General features: G+C 37.5%; 1 protein-coding gene and 2 non-coding genes across 3 annotated transcripts; all 3 read left to right on the top strand.

The window, feature by feature from the left end:
• Positions 1–2,911: 2,911 nt before the first annotated feature.
• On the top strand, positions 2,912–7,855 carry rpl18a (ribosomal protein L18a). Its single transcript, XM_067581702.1, has 5 exons — positions 2,912–3,058; positions 4,801–4,980; positions 5,354–5,483; positions 7,295–7,404; positions 7,707–7,855. Exons 1-5 carry the CDS (start codon positions 3,041–3,043, stop codon positions 7,797–7,799), a joined length of 531 nt encoding a protein of 176 aa, XP_067437803.1. The 5' UTR covers positions 2,912–3,040; the 3' UTR covers positions 7,800–7,855.
• LOC137176333 (small nucleolar RNA SNORA68) lies at positions 4,348–4,482 on the top strand. Its single transcript, XR_010925856.1, has one exon. It is a non-coding gene; the product is annotated as a small nucleolar RNA SNORA68 (small nucleolar RNA).
• Positions 6,606–6,738, top strand: LOC137176332 (small nucleolar RNA SNORA68). Its single transcript, XR_010925855.1, has one exon. It is a non-coding gene; the product is annotated as a small nucleolar RNA SNORA68 (small nucleolar RNA).
• Positions 7,856–20,968: the final 13,113 nt, after the last annotated feature.

Raw genomic sequence — 20,968 nt, forward strand, 5'->3', positions numbered from 1 at the left:
GAATAATCGATTAATCGACTAACCTTGCAGAGAACTCATTTTGTTTTATTTGAATAACTTTTAGAGGCTTGAGGATATCTGATACTACAACAGGATACCTCAACTTAGAAACAGTGCAATAAAAAACCGTGATGTATTGAGCCATTTCTCATTGGAATAGTTACTTTATTACTCAAGCAACAAGTACATAAAGTTTTAAAAAGCAACTAAAGAGGTTATTCTTGAGTAAATGTCTGCGAAATATCTAATCAGTAAGAAGTCAGGTTCTTATGGAACAGGGTCACAGATTTATAATGAAATCTGCAATCACACTGTTACTGTAGCTGTCCTTGTCTTCTGATGTGGGAGTTATTTTTTATTTCTTAAATTGTGGTGATGTGTTTTTGGATTTCTGGATAGTATTGTTTAATATTAATGTTGAATGTCTTTGTGCTTCTTTATGTTTTCTTTGTTTTTTAACATCTTAGGGCCATGTTGGAAATACATGTTTTCACTTTAACATTCAATCCTTTGGATTTTTGTTTTTTACTTGTCTGTTTAATCCATAAAATAAATCAATTAATGTATGTATGCACTTCACATGGCATTGAAAGTGTATTTGTTTTTTGTAATGTTTATATTGTTTTAATTGGGGTAGGTAAGTGCATTAATTGTATTTATGTACACATGCATGTGAAGGCATGTGTATACATTTATGTTCTTGTCCTGGTAACAACTAATGGGGATCCAAATAAACAATAAACAATGAACAATAAACAATAAACAATAGACTATTAATCATTTTGAGTCATTTTGTAAGAATAAAAATGTCCAAATTCTCTTACCTCGTGTGTCGGTAGTTTATTCCCCTGTTTTCACAACTAAAGGAAAACCAATTAACCACGTTGCCGTTTGTTGTTGTTGGGTTGTTAATGATTTAACTCACTGTCCATGAAAGGCCACTAGTAACATCTATCTATGTTAATATATATACTGTACATCTATAGATGTTGCCATTTTCTCATGACATAGTTTATAGACAGGAGCAGTTTCCAGTGGGCAACACCAAAGATGCAAAAGAGCAAAGACGTAGTATATAACCCACAACAAAGCAAAAAAGAGATCCACTCTGTCATTCCACCAGCTTTCCCACCTCTGACCTCTGCTGAGAAAACCCAACTCTACAACCTCTCCAAAAACTGTAGACAAGATGGACAGATCATAAAACCATCAGTCCTCTCGGTTGACAGAGAGTTTGCAGCATCCTATGTGCCAAAAGCTGCCGTGTTAGATCTACCAGAAGCCTTCACACATCTTTATGACACGCTGGCAGAATTACAAGACTGAGCAGAAGCAGTGTTTGAACACAGAACTGTGACCATCATTATTTAGGATTAATGTTGTTTAAAATAAAGCCAAAAGCTGATAATGTACTGCATGTGTCAGTGTAAAAATCACAGACTTAAGAATGTAATTGTGTAACAACGTGAATCACGGTTGTATTTTCAGAGTGATACTGTAGACGAGGAGACTCGAGCACAAAATCAGTCCGACATCTGCTTTGATCAGAGAAGGATGAGAAGGATGAGGAGGATGAGGAGGATGAGGAGGATGAGGAGGATGAGGAGGATAGAATAACAGCATCATCCTTCCAAGCAGCTACAAAGACAGACATCAGAAAGCTCTCAGTGTCCCTGAGCAGAAAAACATGCTGCCAAAGTCTCAAAGCTTCAGTGATGAGTGATATTAACCTCCACGTCTGACACATCGTTTTCAATCTTTATTGAGAAAACATCCAAATATACAAACAGCACAGACGAGTTCAACATAATGATATACAAAGAAACAAGAATATGAACTTCAATAAACAAATAAAGAATAATAATAATTAGAAAAATAAATAAACTGCATTAATATGATATTCAATATTATATTTACCATGTTCAAAATGTGTAATTGCATTTTTATTCTCAATTTTAATATTCTGATTAGTTTTACACAATATATAATCTTTCATTTGGGTCTAAAAATGTAACTGAATGTGTACAATAGTAAATTAAATGAGTCATTGTTGCAAAAAATTATGTTTGTTTTCAATATCTGTAAACTTGGAGAGATAAAGATTTGTTGGATATATATTGTGTAAAATGTTTAATGTGTATTTCTTTGATTTTATTGGTAATACAGAATTTATAAGGTAATAATAACGTGCCACCTGTCGATCAGTGCCGATAAAAATGTCTTAAAAAGCTTTTGTTATGGGAGTAATTTTCCTTCTTTCACAGAATGTTTTACATTTAACATTCATAACGTCAGTTTGTAATATCATTTATCATCAGCAACGGTTCTTTGCTCAGTGCTTCTTGAAATTGAAGATGACTTTTCATTAGATGGGAGAGACTATTAGGAATAACTTTTATTACATGACTAAACACTGTTTATATGTGTTGATATGTGTTTATATGTCTGTATATACATGTATGTGTTTATATGTGTTTATGTCTGTATATACATGTATATGTAGGTGTTTATATGTGTTTATATGTTTTATTGTGGTAGTGTGTTAATAAATGTTGTGTTTATATGTTTAAATGTGTTTATTTTAGTGGAGATATTCTCTATGTGTTTAAACATGTTTATATGTTTATTAAGGATTTATGCATTTACAAGTTTAAATATATGTTTATACTTTTATACTTATGTTTTATATATATATATATATATGTTTACATGATTCAGCGGTTTAATATCAGATATCAGATCTATAACTGCTGGTCACGTGTCAGTGAGACAGCGCCACCATCTGGTCAAACATTTATCTTTCAGAGTGTCCTGATGTTTTGCTGGTCAGAGGATCAGGGAAGAGTCTAACAAGAAGGAATCGTTCATAACTAAACAATAACCCGTTGGCATCTAAGCGGGCCTGACACGCACTTCAGCCGGGTTGGAGCCCTCCTGAGGCGGCCGTGGCCCCGCCCCCGCCCGGCCTTCCGTCCATTTGACGTGCGCATGCTCCGCCCTAGCGCTTCCTCTTTTACTGTGGCAGTGAGCGAGAGGCACCATGAAGGCGTCCGGCACAGTACGTAAAACCCTTTATTTACCGTTATAAGCCGAAAACACACGGCCACAGAGGACAGATTTAACTAAATAACGTTACGTTCGTCTGTTTTATGCTTTAATGTGTCTAAAAAGTTCACCGTAAAGTGATTATTTGAGGCTTTTTCGTCCCGCTGATTTTGCGATTACAACATGGCGTCCGCGGTACCATGTGGACGGCGGTTGATTAAACGGGACGGTGTGTGTTACAGCGACAGCCGCATGTTTAAAGACAAACACTCACTTACAGTCCAAGACGACCTACATATACTAAAAAAGCGCATTCTTAGGTATTTTTTTGCGCTAATGTGTCCTCTAAACGGATCTCATGGTTGGATTCGTCTGAGCTTTTAGCTAATGGAAGCTAATTGCTAGCTGCTAACGTGGTGCTTGTAACACACAAGTAGATGTCTTTTAATGATTGTCTGTAATTCTTCTGGCTTTTTAAAGCGTCAAGTGTTTTTTAAACTATGCTCAAGTTTTGAACCACCCGTCTGAGGTCGCTTATGGTCAGTAGAAGTAGTTATTTAGGGGGGACACCAGTCTTTGCAGAACACCTGTAAATATAAATCTGATGTAATACAGCAAACAAAACCAGCACCAGCCAGATGCTGATAAAATATGTAAGTTGCTGGTAGGTTTGTTTCATTCACCAGCCAGAAACCTCCCCAATGTTAATCTATTGACTGGCTGGTAACATCTGAACAATCACCAGTCATTTGGTTGGTGGACAGACAAGTTAATTTGCAGCATGAAATACTAGAAACAACTTTATTAATCTTACTGGCAGCAGCTTGGTGTTCAAACAACAATAACATGCATACAAATGAATAAATAACACAATATACAGCAATCAAAAACCACCAGGAGATGTATGTCTCAATAAAAAGGTCAGGTTAAGTTTTCAGTAACAGTAACAACAGTGAGACCTACGAAGCATTTAGTCAAACTGCAGAGAGAACGAATTATAAGCAGGTAAAAACGTTATGCTTGCCAAAACACTTGTGGCTTTCTGGATGATTAAAAGAATGAAAATCTCCTCGTTTGACTGCTAACAATGCTGCTCAGGCTGATTGTCTTTTTATTAAAAGGTGATGAGATGAAAGAAGAGCTCAGAAAACTCAATAACAGATTGATAAAAGTGACAGATGATGACAGGACGCACAGAAAATAACTTAAGTTTGCAGAGAAGGTGATATATATCAATAGATTATCAATAGATCATCAATATATATATATCAATAGATGGAACAGACGTAGTGTCACTGACTGAATGCAGCCAAACCCAAAGGTCACATCATCACTACAGTGTTGTGATCTTGTCTGGTTTGCAAACAGAAAACTGATCCTTGTCGCCTTTCTCTGACGCTGACGTGCCTTTGAAAGTGAAATCAAGGTTCAACAAATATTAAACGCTATTTAAACGTTAAGAGGTGTTAAATTTATTCCTGCTCATAAGACGGTTTTTAGCTAAAATACTCATAAATGTAACCGCTAACTGATAAATGTCGTTATCGAGTCATCTGCTCACTTTTTTCTACTTTAATCGTTAAAGCAATTAAATGTTAAAACTACTGTCACATGTAACAAAGAAAAAGTTTAAAATTGATCATTTTGATTGAAGTTTCCAGGTCAAAAACTAAAGCAGGAAATGTTAGAATCCGTTCTCATATAAGCTCATATATATATATATATATATGTATAACGTCTCCCGTCTCTGCACAGCTTAGGGAATACAAAGTCATTGGGCGTCTGCTGCCCTCTGCCAAGAACCCGGCCCCCCCTCTGTACCGGATGAGGATCTTCGCCCCGAACCATGTCGTGGCCAAGTCCCGTTTCTGGTACTTCGTCTCCCAGCTGAGGAAGATGAAGAAGGCCTCCGGAGAGACAGTCTACTGTGGCCTGGTAGGTGTCACTTTCAGTTAATCCGTCGACTGCTCCTCTTACATCATTGATTAGTTGTTTGATTCAGGAAACCAGAAAATATTCACATTGAAGAGGCTGGAATCAGAGAATTTGGACATTTTTTTTCTTTTGACACAAAACAATGAATCAATTATCAAAACAGTTCATTGATTTGTCGATCAGTTAATCGACATAGTTGCAGCTGTACACAGTAACCATCTGAATAGAGTTGTTTTAAACTGTGCTTATTCTGTACGTATCTATCTGCTTTTCCGTTTCGTTCCTCACTTCTGTTTCCACAAGTTCTTTAACCTGTTTAACTAAGTTAATCAATGAAATGACCAGAGACCTGCTGTGTGTTTGTCTCGTTCAGGTTCACGAGAAAACCCCGCTGAAGGTGAAGAACTTCGGTATCTGGCTGCGTTACGACTCTCGTAGCGGCACCCACAACATGTACAGAGAGTACAGAGACCTGACCACCTCTGGAGCCGTCACTCAGTGCTGTGAGTCTCTACGCAACACACACACACACACACACATAACACACACATAACACATAACACACACACACACACACACACACACACAGCGTCCAGACTTCACTGATTGTGAAACTGAGTGTGAAAATGTGCAGTAACATCTGGATTCTAGTGTTGGATGTTTAGTTCTTCAGTGGTTTTATTATTATTATTATTCATTAATATTTCTTTATGAAGAGAATAAAACATAGAAGACTTTATGATGTACTCCTAAAGGGAAATGACTGCAGCAGCTGCTTCACATAAATCACAAAAACAACAGAAACACAATTTAAAAGAAAAATGATAAATTGTAACTAGAATAAACTCAATTAAATAAGAAACTCGACAGCATCAAGAACAAACAAATGTTTTTCAGGCTTTTTAAATTAGTAAAATACATGTTTAAAAAACTCAATGGTGTAAAATACTGTTGAGATTAATAACTGAAAGTAAAATTAAAAAGATTTTGGTGTCTTTATCTGCACAAAAACCTCTGAACTTTACACCAAACTTCATCTAAACTTGTGTTTTTGAGTTGTTGTTGATTTAACAGTCAGTCCAGAGCAGCAGCTTACTGTCGATTATTTTCTCGATGAATCGATTAGTTTTTAGGTTTATAAAATATCAGAAAACGGTGAAAAATGTGTCCGAAACGACGTCTTCAAATGTTTTGTTTTAGTCCTCAACTCAAAGACGTTCAGTTTACTGTCATAGAAACTAAAGAAACCAGAAAATCTTCACATTGAAGAAGCTGCAATCAGAGAATTCAGACATTTTTCTTACGAAATGAGTCAAAATGATTCATCGATTGGCGACTAATCAATTAACTAATTGTTGCAGCTCTAGTTCAGCTCTAATATGTACAGAGAATACACAGTGATAATAATATACTGAGTTAAAGTGTGATTGATTAGCTTTAAAGCGTCGTTATGTCGTTATTAGATGTTTATAATTTCCGTCTTCAAATATGTAGTTTTGTCCACAACTCAAAGGTTCAGTTTACCGTCACGCACGACAAAGAAACGCATCAAATTCTCACATTTCACAAGCTGAAAGATGATTTTTTTTTTTTGTTGCCATTTTTAAATAAAAAGTCTCCGACTGACTGCAGCCAAACCCAAAGATCACATCATCATCAGTGTTGTGATCTTGTCTGGTTTGCAAACAGAAAACTGATCCTTGTCGCCTTTCTCTGACGCTGACGTGCCTTTGAAAGTGAAATCAAGGTTCAACAAACGACGCTTTTTTATATTTAAACATATATTTCTATTCCTGCTCATGAGATCGATCCGCAGTTAAAATACAACTCAGTTCATCTTCTGTCATCATTTATTTATTAGACGAGTCTTAACAAAAAGCCAAAATACACAAAATCCAGCGTTTAACATCAACCTGTATGAACAGACAAAAGTTAGTTTTATTATTGGTTAATTATATTATTAGGTGTTATTATATACAATAAGTAAATATTTATTATAATATTAAACAAATAGAAAATAATTTACAAAACAGAATTAACATCAATAAAAACAACAAAATATCATTTAGTGAAAGACGATGTGAAGGAATCAGTTGAAGCAGATAATCAATAAAATCAATAATAAAATGATAAACAGCAACAAATATCAATAACTTCATGATGGTTCTTGTTGTTCCTGCTGGTTTTCTGTCCTTCTTTGACCAGTAAGACATAAAAAAAGACTTAAAATGTGTTTTAAACAAACGGTTGTAAACATGACTCGTCAGTCTGAGTCGAGGATCTTCATCTGTGGTTCGTCTTCTTCGTCTCTCAGATCGGGATATGGGAGCTCGCCATCGTGCTCGCGCCCACTCCATCCAGATCATGAAGGTGCAGGTCATCGCTGCCAACAAGTGTCGCAGACCCGCCATCAAGCAGTTCCACGTGAGTGTCTGCCGCAGACTGTTGTTGTTGTTGTTTGTTGTTGTTGTTGTTGTCGTGGCGGCGGGTCTCTCTCTGGACTGCCTCAACACTTGTCAGCTCCAGTTTAAAAACCCGACAGACCAAAAAAGCCAGATTCCTCTTCCAGATTTGCAGATTCCATCTTCAAACTTGGCGGTTTTGAAACTGGCGACAGACTTTTTTTTTTTTTTTTTTTTTTTTTAAATAAGTGTAACGTTCGTAACGTTCGTAACGTCCACGCTGACTGTTTCTCTGCATTAAACTGAGCTTCTTTCCTCCTGCAGGACTCCAAGATCAAGTTCCCTCTGCCTCACAGAGTCCTGCGTCGCCAGCACAAACCCCGCTTCACCACCAAGAGGCCAAACACCTTCTTCTAAAAGAAGACATTTTTCATTTTGTGCGGGAAACAATAAAAATCGCTATAATAGAAAAAGAGCTGCGTCATGTTTTTGTTGATTTTAAAGTTTATCCTGAGCTTTGGTCTTTTTGTTGTTGTTGTAATTAAGCTCCTTTTATTAACTTTCCCAATACATAAAAAAAGTAAATCAGTGAAGAAGAAACAAATCTGGGTACAAAGTAGTAAATACATGTAAAATGGAGAGAAAAGGTGTCACATGACTACAACATCAACTGGATTCTTTTTTGTTTTTGACAAAGTTAAAACCAGAAGTGATTGATTTATGATCTCTAGTGATTCTGCTTTGTGTAAATTATCAACTTTCCTAATAAACAACACAGGAACACATATTACAGTAAACTAGAGAAGAAGAAACATAAATGTGGAAGCATCAAAGTAGCTGAAACATGTAAAATAAAACTAATACTGAGGAGGAAAACATAGTGAACTTTGTTCTTTTTCAGAGGCAGAAGAGCTTCACAGGAAATACAAAACCATAAAAAGAACAGGAATAAAACAATATAAAAACATAAGTACAGTCAGTGTATCAACTGATTATTCAGTTATGCAGGTTTTATAGATCAATCTGACTGATTTAACAGGAAACTGAGGGTTTATTTTCCTATTTTCATCTTAAATTTGATACATTTAATAAATAAAAATCCAGAAAACAACTCAAGAACTCAAGAAAATGGATATTATTATTATTATCTCATAGAAAACTAAAAACTGGCCTCACAGACCTTTTAGCAAGAAGCTAAGAACTCAAATTACAGTAAAAATCTGTTGGTCCAAAATGGTTTGTAAAGCAAGAAGAAAAAAAAAACATGTAAAATACATATAATTTTATGTGTATGTGTGTTTTTGACTATATTAACTGTGCATCTCTACGGAGGAAGACAGTGTGATTGTGACTGAAAGCTCCAGAACAGCTCGTACTGTGAAGCTGCTGCAGTTGCAGGAAGTGTCCACATGGTGTCAGTGTTCTCTAACACATGAAGGAGTTGAGCAGCAACAGAAGGTCAACATACTTCACTTCACTGTTTGTTTGTTTTTTTTACCTTCTGCTACCTGAAAATGACCAGACAATAAAAGCTGAATTACTTTAGTTTTTCATTTATTTAACTGTTTGGTCCCAGTTTGTGTAAAAATGTCTCAACACAAGAGTCTAAATTCAGTTTCAAAGGCTTTTCTACAAATAAAAGAATCTTCCTGCTGAGGAAACAGTTCATTGAAACTTTTCTATGGGAACCTGCAGGACAAACAAACTTGGAAATGCTCTAGTATCCATCCTCCGTCTTGTGCCGGGTGAAATGGTGATATGCATTTACTTATTTATTAATTTTAGAAAAAAAAATGCATTAATTATGAGACACTGGCTGCACCAGTGATGATATAGATGTGTCCTATTGAAGGGGGTGTATATGTATGCAAACAAGTGTTTTGTATTTTATGTTTTTAATTAATTTTAATCACTTTTAGATCTGTTATCTCTTTTTCTTTTGATCAGTGTCACATAAAAAAGGTGACAAACAACAACAGACAGAGACAGTAAAACACTTCCTGAACGCTTTTTAAAGACACTTTATACTCTGCACGGAGACAACTGGCCCCTGGCAACCAACATGTAATCAACCCCTCCACAAGACGACGTGACCGCGTCTGTTTATAGTCGTTTTGTGTCTTTTTGTAGTCACTTTGCATCTTTGTAGCCATGTTGCTTCTGTTTGTGGCTGTTTGTAGTTGTGTTACGTCTCTTTGTAGTCGCTTTTGTGTCTTTCTGTAGTTGCTTTGCATCTTTTTTTTTTTTTTGGTTGCTTTGCGTCTGTTTTTAGTCTCTTTGCATCTGTTTGTAGGCGCTTTATGTCTGTTTGTAGTCACTTTCAAAGTCCAAAATGGTGGACTGGGTTTGGTTGGCGCCCCTGGCCCTGTGCCCGGCAGGCCTGTTCAGTAATCCATCCATGTTTTATACACGTTCAAGCTGAATTTCAGGCTGTAGAGATGCAAGCTGCTGTGACACAAATAGATCTGGTTGTATGTTCTTATTTAGGTGCATAAATCTGTATGAAAGGTGCTGTATAAAATAATAAAGTTTGGGGTTTGACAGCATGTTTTTTTTTTTACCTGCAGCTTTACTTAGAAACACTGACGTGGAATCTCATTGTAATAAGATGTTTGGCTCATTATCAGGCGGCATGCTGGGAGCAGGCTGGTGTTACAGTGTAAATGGTGGAGGTACTGTAGGGTTTGATGGGAGTTAACTGGGTGTGTATGAAGGAGACGGAGCAGTGGGTGGCTGCAGAAAAGACCTCACTCAGTGATGGAAAACATTCTTTTCAATGAGTCACAGTCATAAACATGTAAAATCATTACAGATACCCAGAAAAAAGAGACAAAGTCTGAGCTGACTTCACCTCACGGTATGAGAAACACTCTCCAAACCAAACAGAAGAAAAATGGGACTCAAACTGGTGATTCTGATGGTTAATTAAATTCTAATATACAGGCGCATGTTTATGAGCCGGATCCAACTGTTAGTGCTCGCTTAGCAGCAACATTTTCCATTATTTGTGAGCTGCTCTTTAAAGAGCACTTCTGACAGGAAACAGGTTATAGCTCCAGAAATCAATTCCATACAGAGACGCTCAGTATACACTGCAGATTTTTATTGTTGGAGTTAAAAGTCTGTTTAGAAATACATTTAAATGCTCTCAGGTTCTCGAGCTCTCCAACTCAACAGAAAGTTAAAGTTAGTGCTTCCCAGCGGAGCTCATTGTGAACGTGGTATCGCCAAGAACTCAGAGGCCGTTAAATATAACTGGCTGTGCTTTCGGGCCGACATAAATGTTTGAAATACTGGAGACTTCCCCCTGAAGATGAAATATGTTTCATGACGTACAGTACAGGGCTGCTAATGGCTCTCAGACACAAAGCCAGTGGTGGAAGAAGAACTGAGAGCCTTTACTTAAAGGTGCAGTGTGTAGAATTTAGTGGCATCTAGCAGAATAGACTTGACAGAAATGACACATAATATTCATAAATATGTCTTAATTAGTGTCTAATCTGCTGAAAATAAGAATTGTTGTGTTTTCATTACCTTCGAATGAGCCCTTTATATCTACAGAGGGAGCCTGACATGTTGCAACCAGGCGGCAACCTCCGGGGCTGTAAAATGAAGCCAAAAACTGCAGTTCCTTGAATGCCCACTTGAGGCTCCAAAAGTGAGTCAATCCCCATTGACCCCCATGTTAAAATGTCCAACTTTACAGCAGAAAAAAACATGTTTACAGCCTGGTACAAACAACAGTTTTGGTCTCTGTAGCTAATTTCCCCTTTTTCACCTGTTTAAATTTTATTAAACCGTGAAGTTACGCATAATGAAGGACATGGCTGCTTTGAGTGACAGGTCCGCCAGCTGCTAGGTGGCTTGTTTCAGCCATTCGGGGTATCATTTATTGAGTTTTGAGAACTGCTTGGGCCCCACTTCCTTTATATTAATTCATTAAACAGACGGTGACAATGGCAATAGCAGCAGGGCCACCACTAGAGGGGACTGTGTGGTGCCATTTAGACACAATACATTTGGACAAACTCCACTATCAATAAAGGGAAGTAAATATCGGAATGGCTTACCACTTTCAATAAGGGAGTTCCCCACATATCCCACCTTTACGTCTCATCTCAAAGAATGGCTCAAGGCAAACTAGAACTGTGATCATTTTAACCGGACGTGTGTACAATATATTTTGTCTTTTCCTGCTGTGTATTTGTATATTTGTATTTGCGTGTTGTTACTTAAACTGTTTCTGTTTTTGTTACCTGCATAGGGACTACGGATGTAAATTAGCTTTTTTTTTGCTAACTTCGGAATGTTTACATCTTGTATTGTATACTGATGTTCATTAATGTGCTCTGTCCCTATTAAATAAATAAATAAATAAAGTCCAATCATAATCAAAACACAGAGTACTGTCGGGTTAGCAGCTCATCGTAGCCTTTTTTCCAACTTTCTTTTCAGCAAAAGTAGCATCTCACGTTTTATTATTGACACATTGCAGTGCAAATGCTGGCGTGTAACAATAATTACTAAACTATGTGACCATTTACAAGGTGAGATAAGCTACATTAGCGTTATGGCTGAAATAGCGTCACTCCGACTATTATGGTAAAAGTCCTGCATTTAAAAGTATTATCAGCTAATTTATTTAAACTTCTCAAAGTACTTGTTTTGTAGAAAATCAGCCGTGTGACTGATATATTAAATACATTTATTAAAGACGTACATTATTAATATTGAAGCATCAGTGTGTGAGCAAGATTTTACTGTAGTAGCTGCTAGTTTGAACTACTTTATATACAGTTTAATCACTGCGATCAGTGGATTTGCTAGCAGTGATGAAGTAAATCTGCATGAATTTTGTATCAAGTTCATCTGTTAGCACTTGTCACAATAGTTCTCCAAGCTAGTTGGTCATTTATTAAGCTTCTTAGTTCTGTCGCCAACAGGAAAATAAGTTGACTAATAGCAATTTAGTTAAGGTTAGCAAGGTGCCTAACTAATGTTCAATGGCAAATTGTGTCAATTTATTGTCCCATTAGCATCCAAGCTACAAAGCTTAATAACTGACAGAACTATTGTGCTAGCAAGTTCTCAGCTAACTAGTGTGTTAGCCATTAGCTCGCTAGCTACAGTTCACCAACTAGCATGGTGCCATTTTCTGGTAATATAACAATAATAATAAACTTTATTTACTGTATATACAACCTTTCATACACAAAATGCAGCTCAAAGTGCTTAACAACTTAAAATAAGACAATTTAAACAACAGCTCAAATATTAAAAAACATTTTTAAAAAATGGAAGGAAGTAAAATAATAAACAGTTAACAGCAGTGTTACTGCGGGCCTAATAACTTAACCCCTAAAAACAAAAAAAAAGTCCTTAATTAACAAATTATGCATACTTTAAGAGGCACAACTTGCCCTTTAATTTATGTATTAATTTAAAATATAATTGTTAATTTAAGGTGGTTAATATATAAAGAAGTTTTAAAGTTGTGATACATGACATTCAACCACTAGATGTCGCACTATAGCACATCTCAGACCAAAACAAATGTGTGTGTCGTTTACTCAATAAAGTTGGAAAAAACAAGTCGACAACTCACGGAACTCAGATGAAACTGTCAAACTAGGCAGAGCTGATCAAATATTGATCTAGATTGTGTTACCCCGTTACCTATTTCTCACCTCAAATGCTTTTAGAAACATATTTTAGTGAACTGTTTAGCTGTAATTTGAGAAAGTTTGTGATGTGGCCGCCATCTTGGAAACAGACATGGAGGACAGGGAGGTACTCACATGCATTAACATACACGCACGGCCGATGCAGCCACCAAAACAAAGAACAGAAAAGCTCAGATAACAACACACACAGAGGAAGTGTGACTTCATTCACTGGTCAGGACGCCATTACTCCACGATATCTCTACATAGCAAATAGTTGTTTTCTGACAACTAATACGGCTAAATATCGTTTATTGCAAGGAGGAAACCCTCAAATGGTCATTGGCTTCTGAATTTAGACTTGGTCGTATGGTGGTCCTGAGGTGCAAAACACAACATCAAAACAAAACATTTTAGAAAACATCATAAAATTTCACAAAATATTGACTTGGGTTTGATCCAATCACAAAATTTATGTCCTTAGCTTTCCATTTTATGATATGTTTTGTTTTTCTTTTTGTTTTCTAATTTGCTAATGTGTTTTCTAAAATGTTGTGTTCTCTGTTTTATTGCTGTGTTTTGCACCTCAGACCCACCATATACTGTGCTGTATGTTTGGCATGAAAATGGAAACATATTACACTTCATAATGTCAGTAGCTGATGATTTAGGTCAGAAGATATCAGTACCAGTCTTGGCTTTTTATCAGCTGAACTCTGGTGCAGCAGCAGCAGCAGCGTCTCCAGCGATCAACACTCCAGTATGACCTGTTTTATGTGATAATATCTTTGTGCTGGGGGTTTTCATGTAGCTGTGTGTACTCTGTACTTCCTTCACTCAGAGGGGAGTCCTCGCTCCGGCGCTGAGGGTTGACTTGACCACAGTCTGGTCTCAGCCTCTGCCAGGTTTACTGTTCTGTGGCCTGGGCCGAAGGCTTGAGGTGGCTGGGAGGCTTTGTGGATCCCCGGCCTTCCAAGAACTCTCCGTGGGCACCGAGTGGCAAAGCCTCAAGCCACAAAATCCACAGGGCATAAAGGCTCTTAGTGTCAGGGCTTCAGGAAGCAGCTGGCAGGTAGAGACGAGGACAGACGTGTTGATGGATGTGGAGGAGGTGGAAGGTGGAGAGGATAATTGTCTTGAACAAGGAGAAAGTTATTATACGACCTGATCCAAACACCATGTGGTGGCAGTTCTGGGGACCAACTCTTGACTTCTGTAACCGCAGTTTGTCCTGATGAGTGGGACAAGAAACAGCTGACCAGAGAGTTTCTCTCCATCTGAGACTCTCACAGGATATCTGCGGCTCCATATAAACCCTGAAAGAGATAATAAAGCCAAATTGAAGGTATTAAAAAGTATTAAAACTACAAAAAAGTGCCACAGTTAGGAAAAAAGAGAATCTGAGATTTCAGAAATGTAAGTTAAAATACTTGAAAACTTCTGTATTTCTGAGAAAAGAAGCCAGACTATGACGAAAGTAAAGCTGGAAATTTATGAGAAAAGAATCTTTCTAGAATTAAATCATAATATTCCAACTTTTTGTTTTAATATTCATTATAGTAAACAGAGGAGTCTGTCAGCTTTTACGTGTCAAATGAGCGACTATTATTACTCTATTCTTGATATATTACAACTATTTTCTCAAAATATTACAACTTTATTCTAGAAATACAGTACAAGGTTGTTTTTCAACTGACTTTATTCTCAAAATCTCAAATTGTTGTTTTCTAAAACCGAGACAGTTAATTTAAATTTGAGGTATTAAAAGGCTTCAAAGCTACGACGGTGTAATAAAACTGCTGTTAACAACAAAATTGCAGCTTTTGAAAATAAAGTTGAAATATGTTGAGAAAAATGTAATTCATATTATGAGAGAAAAGTTGTACTATTTTGAGATTTTAACTATTTTGAGATTTTAACTTACCTGTTTTTTAACCCTGTTAAAAAACAGGTAAGTTAGCTTTAACATGCCATTTAAAACTTTATATTAATTTATACATATTATGACTCTATTCTTCAAAAATTACATTTTTTTCTACTTATTTAAACATATTCTTGAAATATAATATAACAGCTTTTTTCTCAGACAGTACTACTTTATTCAAATATTATGATTTTATCTTCCAAATAGAATTATGTCTATATTTTAATATTATAACAACCTTTATCTCAAAATAAATTGGCCCAATTTAGTGATTTGTTCCCTTTTTTTCTTTAAATGACACACTTTCAAACATGTACTCTATATTTTAAGTTAGTGTTACCTAAACCTACGTGTCTATTCCATAAACTGCCGTGAAACTTTGTACAAACATTCATGTTCCTCAGAGGATGAATCCTGCTGACTCTGGTGGTCCTCTCTAGCGCCACCCTCAGGTTGACTTTTGTGAATTTGAGTGAAATGTCTCAACAACTATTGGATGGAATATTATGGAATTTGGTTCACACATTCTTGTTCCCATCAGGATGAACTGTAATAACTCTGATCTCCTGAGTTTTCATCTAGCGCCATCATCTGGTCAACTATCTAAATTCTTTAGTTTGATTTGTGACCAAAAAGCTGTAAAATTACGGATACTTTTAACTGTATTTCCAACTAAATGGTGTGACACAGCTTGTTGATGTTATCAATGGTGTCAAAGTTCACCAAAGTTGAATTTTACACAAAAGCAACACATGGTTATATTCAAGTAAAGCCGCTAACCGCCCTAACCCTATCGCGTTTCTAGTAAAATTGGTTTTGGTCTGAAATTTTATTGTCATAAATGCTGGTTTGGTGCGACCCAGCAGCGTACTGGTTAAGATGTCATACCCGACTCTGTGCACTCTCTACTGTCTAATAAATCAAATCAAAACAACTTTATTGTCCATCATTGTTGCACAAAAGAAGCAATTTGTCTTCAGCTTGCAGCCTGACAATCAATATTGGCATAATTAATAATTAACAATAATTAAGGCAAATTCAAGAAATCGAGAGTGAGAGCTTGCAGTTTTACCAAATTACTGCAAGTTTTTTGCATGAAATGGCCAAATCAACAGACCGCTTGTGATTTGGTGTCGTGATAACTTCCGTCACGGCAGCGTGCAAAGTGATTACATTTGACTCTTCATCGGTAGTAGTTTGAAAAAAAATCGCATTATTTTCCTTTGCTGCAATTTTTCCCAATTTCTGTAATTTTATCACAAAATTTTTATTGCAAATTGTATCACAATTGAGAAAAGCTGCTGCAAAATCAAACATTTTTGTCTGATTAACCACTGGTTTAACTGATGTCATGTGAATGATTTATTTATAGATATTTTTCTTTGCACAGGGGACTCTGTACCGTCCCGATTCTGCCTGTCATTCATTCAACTGCTTCGTCATGGTGATGAGCTAACTAGTGTTGTTTACAGCCTGAACAAGGCAAAACATGCCATAAAAAACACGAGTTAATTTAAATATAAAATAAACTCTGGTTTGATGGGGCCTCTGGTTTCTGATTTGTGTCTCCACTGTCATAATGAGGCTTGTATGTTTTAGTTATCACATAAAATTCGGGGTCAACCAACTCATGCGGTCACAGTTGTCACTTTGAATTGTCAGTCAGCTCATCATATGTCAGCAGAGGTTTAAAACAACTCATAATCATCACCACCGTGGCAAGTTGGCTGTTTAAAAAAGCGTTGCAACACTCCAAATGGAGGTCAGGATTTTCCTGAACGGTTTCCTTAACAGAGAAATAAAAAGGGAGCATATTTCAAACACAAAACTACCTTTCTTTCAGTGTGAAAGAGAGACGAGTGAAAGCCAGCTCAGCTATCGGCAGCATGGCAGAATCCACAACCTGCTGACTCAGATTCAGCCTGTTTGATTGACTGGGTTTAAGTTTGCCCAGTTTTCTCCGGGAGGAGAGCGAAGCAGGGCCGGATCAGGACTGAACCCAGACCACGTCTACGTTCTGCAGCAGAGGAATGTGCTAAAAGCTCCGTCTTCACCAGCCAAACACTTTCCCTCGCATTAATGTTTCCCCGAACCTCCCACGAATCTTTCGGACCCGCTGGTGCCAAGACGACATGTAATCACAAAGATCAACAAACCCTTAACAGCTTTTACAGAGGATCACCGACTACAGGCTGGTTTTATAAAAAGACGGATACACACACACACACACACACACACACACACACAGAGGGTGTTATGAAAGCTGAATCATTTTCTGATGCCCAGCACACAGTTTTTATGCAGTGATTCAGGAAACAGCGATTTCTGAAGCACCAAAACATTTGTGCCAGAAAAAGTTCATTTTACAAAGTGACATCTGCTGGCTAACATTTTTTGTCTTCTTGTGTGAGGGCTATATTTTATATTTTTCATGTGAACTGGGTTTGTTTTTTTGCAATTATTTCTTTATTGAGTTCACAGGTAGATGCATAACATACCACATAAACTGTATTACATCATGCTGCAACTTTAATGTGTTTCTCATCAACCTAATCTCCAGAAACCCTCCCACCACCCCCACCGATGGACCACAGAATAATAAAACACATGTCTCTCCCAGTATCTACATATTTATCCACACACATAACTATAGTGACAAAGTGAAACCAGAACATCCAGATTCTGTTCCAGATGTAAGAAAATCCCATTCAGTCTTTACAGACTTTAATGAACTATATTTCCCATAAACCCCACTGCCCATCGAAGATTATGCCACGTTTATGTCATATCGGAACCATCATAATTAGGAGATTACGACTTGTAATTAAAGTTGTTTTACGGTTGGGAAACTCAGATATATCTGACACTGAGCTTCATAATGAAGGTGCCTGAAAACCAAACATATATGGACGCGTCAAGTCAGCCAAAATACAAACTTCATGGTGATTACTGCATTCTCAAACACTCAACAGTTTTCATATGGATTATTTCTTCAATAGAAAGTAGCTCTGGAGTGTCCCTGTAATCTAATCTGCGGCTTGCTATTGGTCGACAGCGCAAATTTGCAGGTCAAAGGTCACCAAAGTTGTACTCAACAATTCCACTAATTGTGATGATTGAATTTGCTGCAAATGTTTTGCCCTTTTAAATGCTGCTGTGTTTAGGCCTTCAGTCTGATGTTCTACATTTTTATTTTTAACAATAAATCCCATGAAAATACCCAAACCAACAACGTGTTAGTCTCTTATGCAGTCTCTTCATTTTCTGTCCTGGGGTGTCCATTTGTAGTTTTAATGAAGTGTATTTTCAATTAATGGTTGTTTATTTTTGTACTATTTTCTGGCCTCTGACTCCGGACCAGCGTATTTTACTTTAAAGAGGACATATTCAGCTTTTTGTGGTTTTCTGTTATTTATATCCTGTTCTGATGGCGGATGTTAAACATGATCAAAGTTCAAAAACTTGAGGTGAACGTATGTAGAAATGCTGCCTGCAAGTCAGAAGTCAGGGCTTCAACTTGCTCTGAACACTTCATTTGCAAAGTTACCTCTACTTCCTCCTCCAGATGATGTCAAATTGTTTGCAAACGCCCATAAACAGCCATCAGTTCTGTAGCCTTGGTTGCTAAGGTGGTTGCTAAGGTGTTTCCATGTGTTGTTCAGCTCCAACATGTACGGATGGATTTGAGAAGTTGACATTTGGAGTAAAGACGGAGAAAAAGAAGTGAAATCCTGCTACTATAGTTTGTTTACGTAGCCTCCGGAGCTGGAGGAAGCTTCCTGAAAGCTGACCAATCAGAACAGAGTGGGCTCATCAGGAGGCGGGGCCTTAAAGAGACAGGAGCTAAAACAGCCTGTTTCAGACAGAGGCTGAACTGAGGGGCTGCATAAAGAACCAGTAGAAGATAAATAAAGAATTTTTAACTGGAAATCATGCAAAGATATTATATTTAACAACAAAACACATGTGATACTAAACACGCCAGAGCAGAAAGACATGAAGTACTACTACTGTACATGCTCCACTTCTCTGTTGTAGTGTTTGTAATGAGTAAAATGAGCTCATCTTGGATTAAAAAAAAGTCACATAATTTAATTGAGAGCAGAGCAGAGTTACATAAAGCCTGCTGTCTGAAGTCACTCCAGGTTTGTTGGTTTTCGGGCCTCAGAACTGTCGGACACGGCGCTTGTCATTTGTTTGACGATAACTGGACCCCTCCTCCGTCCTGAGCCGAGTCCAGGCAGCTTTCATCCCAAATCTCATCCTGATGAAACCGGCTGTCAGCTCCCATCGAGGCCACGATGAAGCTGCAAACTGGACTCACAGAAGGAGCTTTATTCCCAGGAAGGGTGCTCACTGTTAAAACTCACTAAAAAAAAAGAAGAAAGGGAGGAGGACTTTGAACTTTCTGCCCATCGGTATCTGTTACAACACTCTGCTTCACAGTGAAGAAGTTTGGCACAGAAGAAAAAGAAGAAAAGTGACTCGTTCATGGCGCCGAGATGCTTTGGGATCAGGAGGACGAGGGGAAAAAAAGAGTCTAGTTAGTAGTTCTGTGTAAGGCACTACTGTACTACACTGTAAAATGATCAAATAACTTCAAGACAAAGTCAAGAGGTTGTGATATGTAGCACAACAAGCTAGTGAAACTGTAAACAGAACGACAATCCTGCACATGCTCAGTAGCGTCTGCCTTACACAGAACTACTCTCTGGAGACTGAAAACATGACCGCTGTTATTAGTCTTTGGAGCCGTTTCTAAACAAACTGACATGAACAAACTCTTCATGATGAAGGATCAGGTCACCCAGTGCAGCGATGTGACTCACTGTCAAGTCAAGTCCATTTTTATTTATATAGCACCAAATTTAAAAAAAAGAAGTTATCTCAGCGCACTTTTCACATAGAGCAGGTCTAGACTGGTCTTTATTTCACAGAGACTCAACATTCCTCTATGAGCAGCGCTTGGCGACAGCAGCAAGGAAAAACTCCCCTTTAACGGGAAGAAACCTCGAGCAAAACCGGACTCTAGGTGGGCGCCATCTGCCTCGACTGGTCGGGTTGTTGATGGTGATTGATGTGTTTTTAATAGTTTTTGGACAACAACGGAGGAATAAGATATATCAGGCTTTGGATACACACACAATACTTGTTAGTAGATCAGCTCATTGTTGGTTTGGATCCAAACATGAGATCTGACAAGAAGAAAGATACACTGAAGGTATAATGAGACTAAGTTTGAATTTATAAACATCTGCTGCAACCGATTCCTGTGAACTGGACTGATGTGTCTTAGTGAGGACTGATCGACCTCTAAAGACACTGTTACAGTAGTCGAGCCAACTGATGATAAACATTTTTCTGCTTAGACATGTGACATGTCTCCTGCTTAGACATAAATCCTTAAATTCTCAGTATATTCTTAAGGTGATATTCGGCTGATTTGTCTCAACGTGTCCATGACGACACCAAGATTTCTAGTTCTTTCACAAATGTTTCCTTTCATAATGAAAACATTATTTATACACTATAATGACTTTTGTTTGTTGGAAGCTGCTCAGTGTTTTTATTTTGGACTGTAGGCCAGAAGTCAACTCAGTGCCTCTCTAAGTTAACACCTTTCTGAAGTGAAGTTGTCGTTAATTAATCAGCGTGTTGTATTTGCTTCTTCTTCTTCTTTGGTGGCCTGGAAATGCTGGTGTTGTTGTTCAGGTCTGCCGGACAGAGAGACCTCACCTGGACGAGTCTCGGCCTGTCGGGCTCGAGGTTCCTGCCTGTGTTGTTTGGGAGTTAATCAATGTTACGACATGGAGGATGTTGGTTTAAAGACGGAAATATCAACAGACGGTTAAGTACAGCTCGTTAATTCCATTAACATGCGTGAAAGTGTGTGTTTGTTCAGCTAATTGGGCTGAATTATTCAATTTGTCCGTTTTTGGAAGTGATGTTTGGATAGCTAATTTGTGGAGAACATTTTCCACAAAGCGAAGGAGGGCAGG

Source organism: Thunnus thynnus, chromosome 23 (assembly GCF_963924715.1).
Source record: "Thunnus thynnus chromosome 23, fThuThy2.1, whole genome shotgun sequence".
Classification (NCBI taxonomy): Eukaryota; Metazoa; Chordata; class Actinopteri; order Scombriformes; family Scombridae; genus Thunnus; species Thunnus thynnus.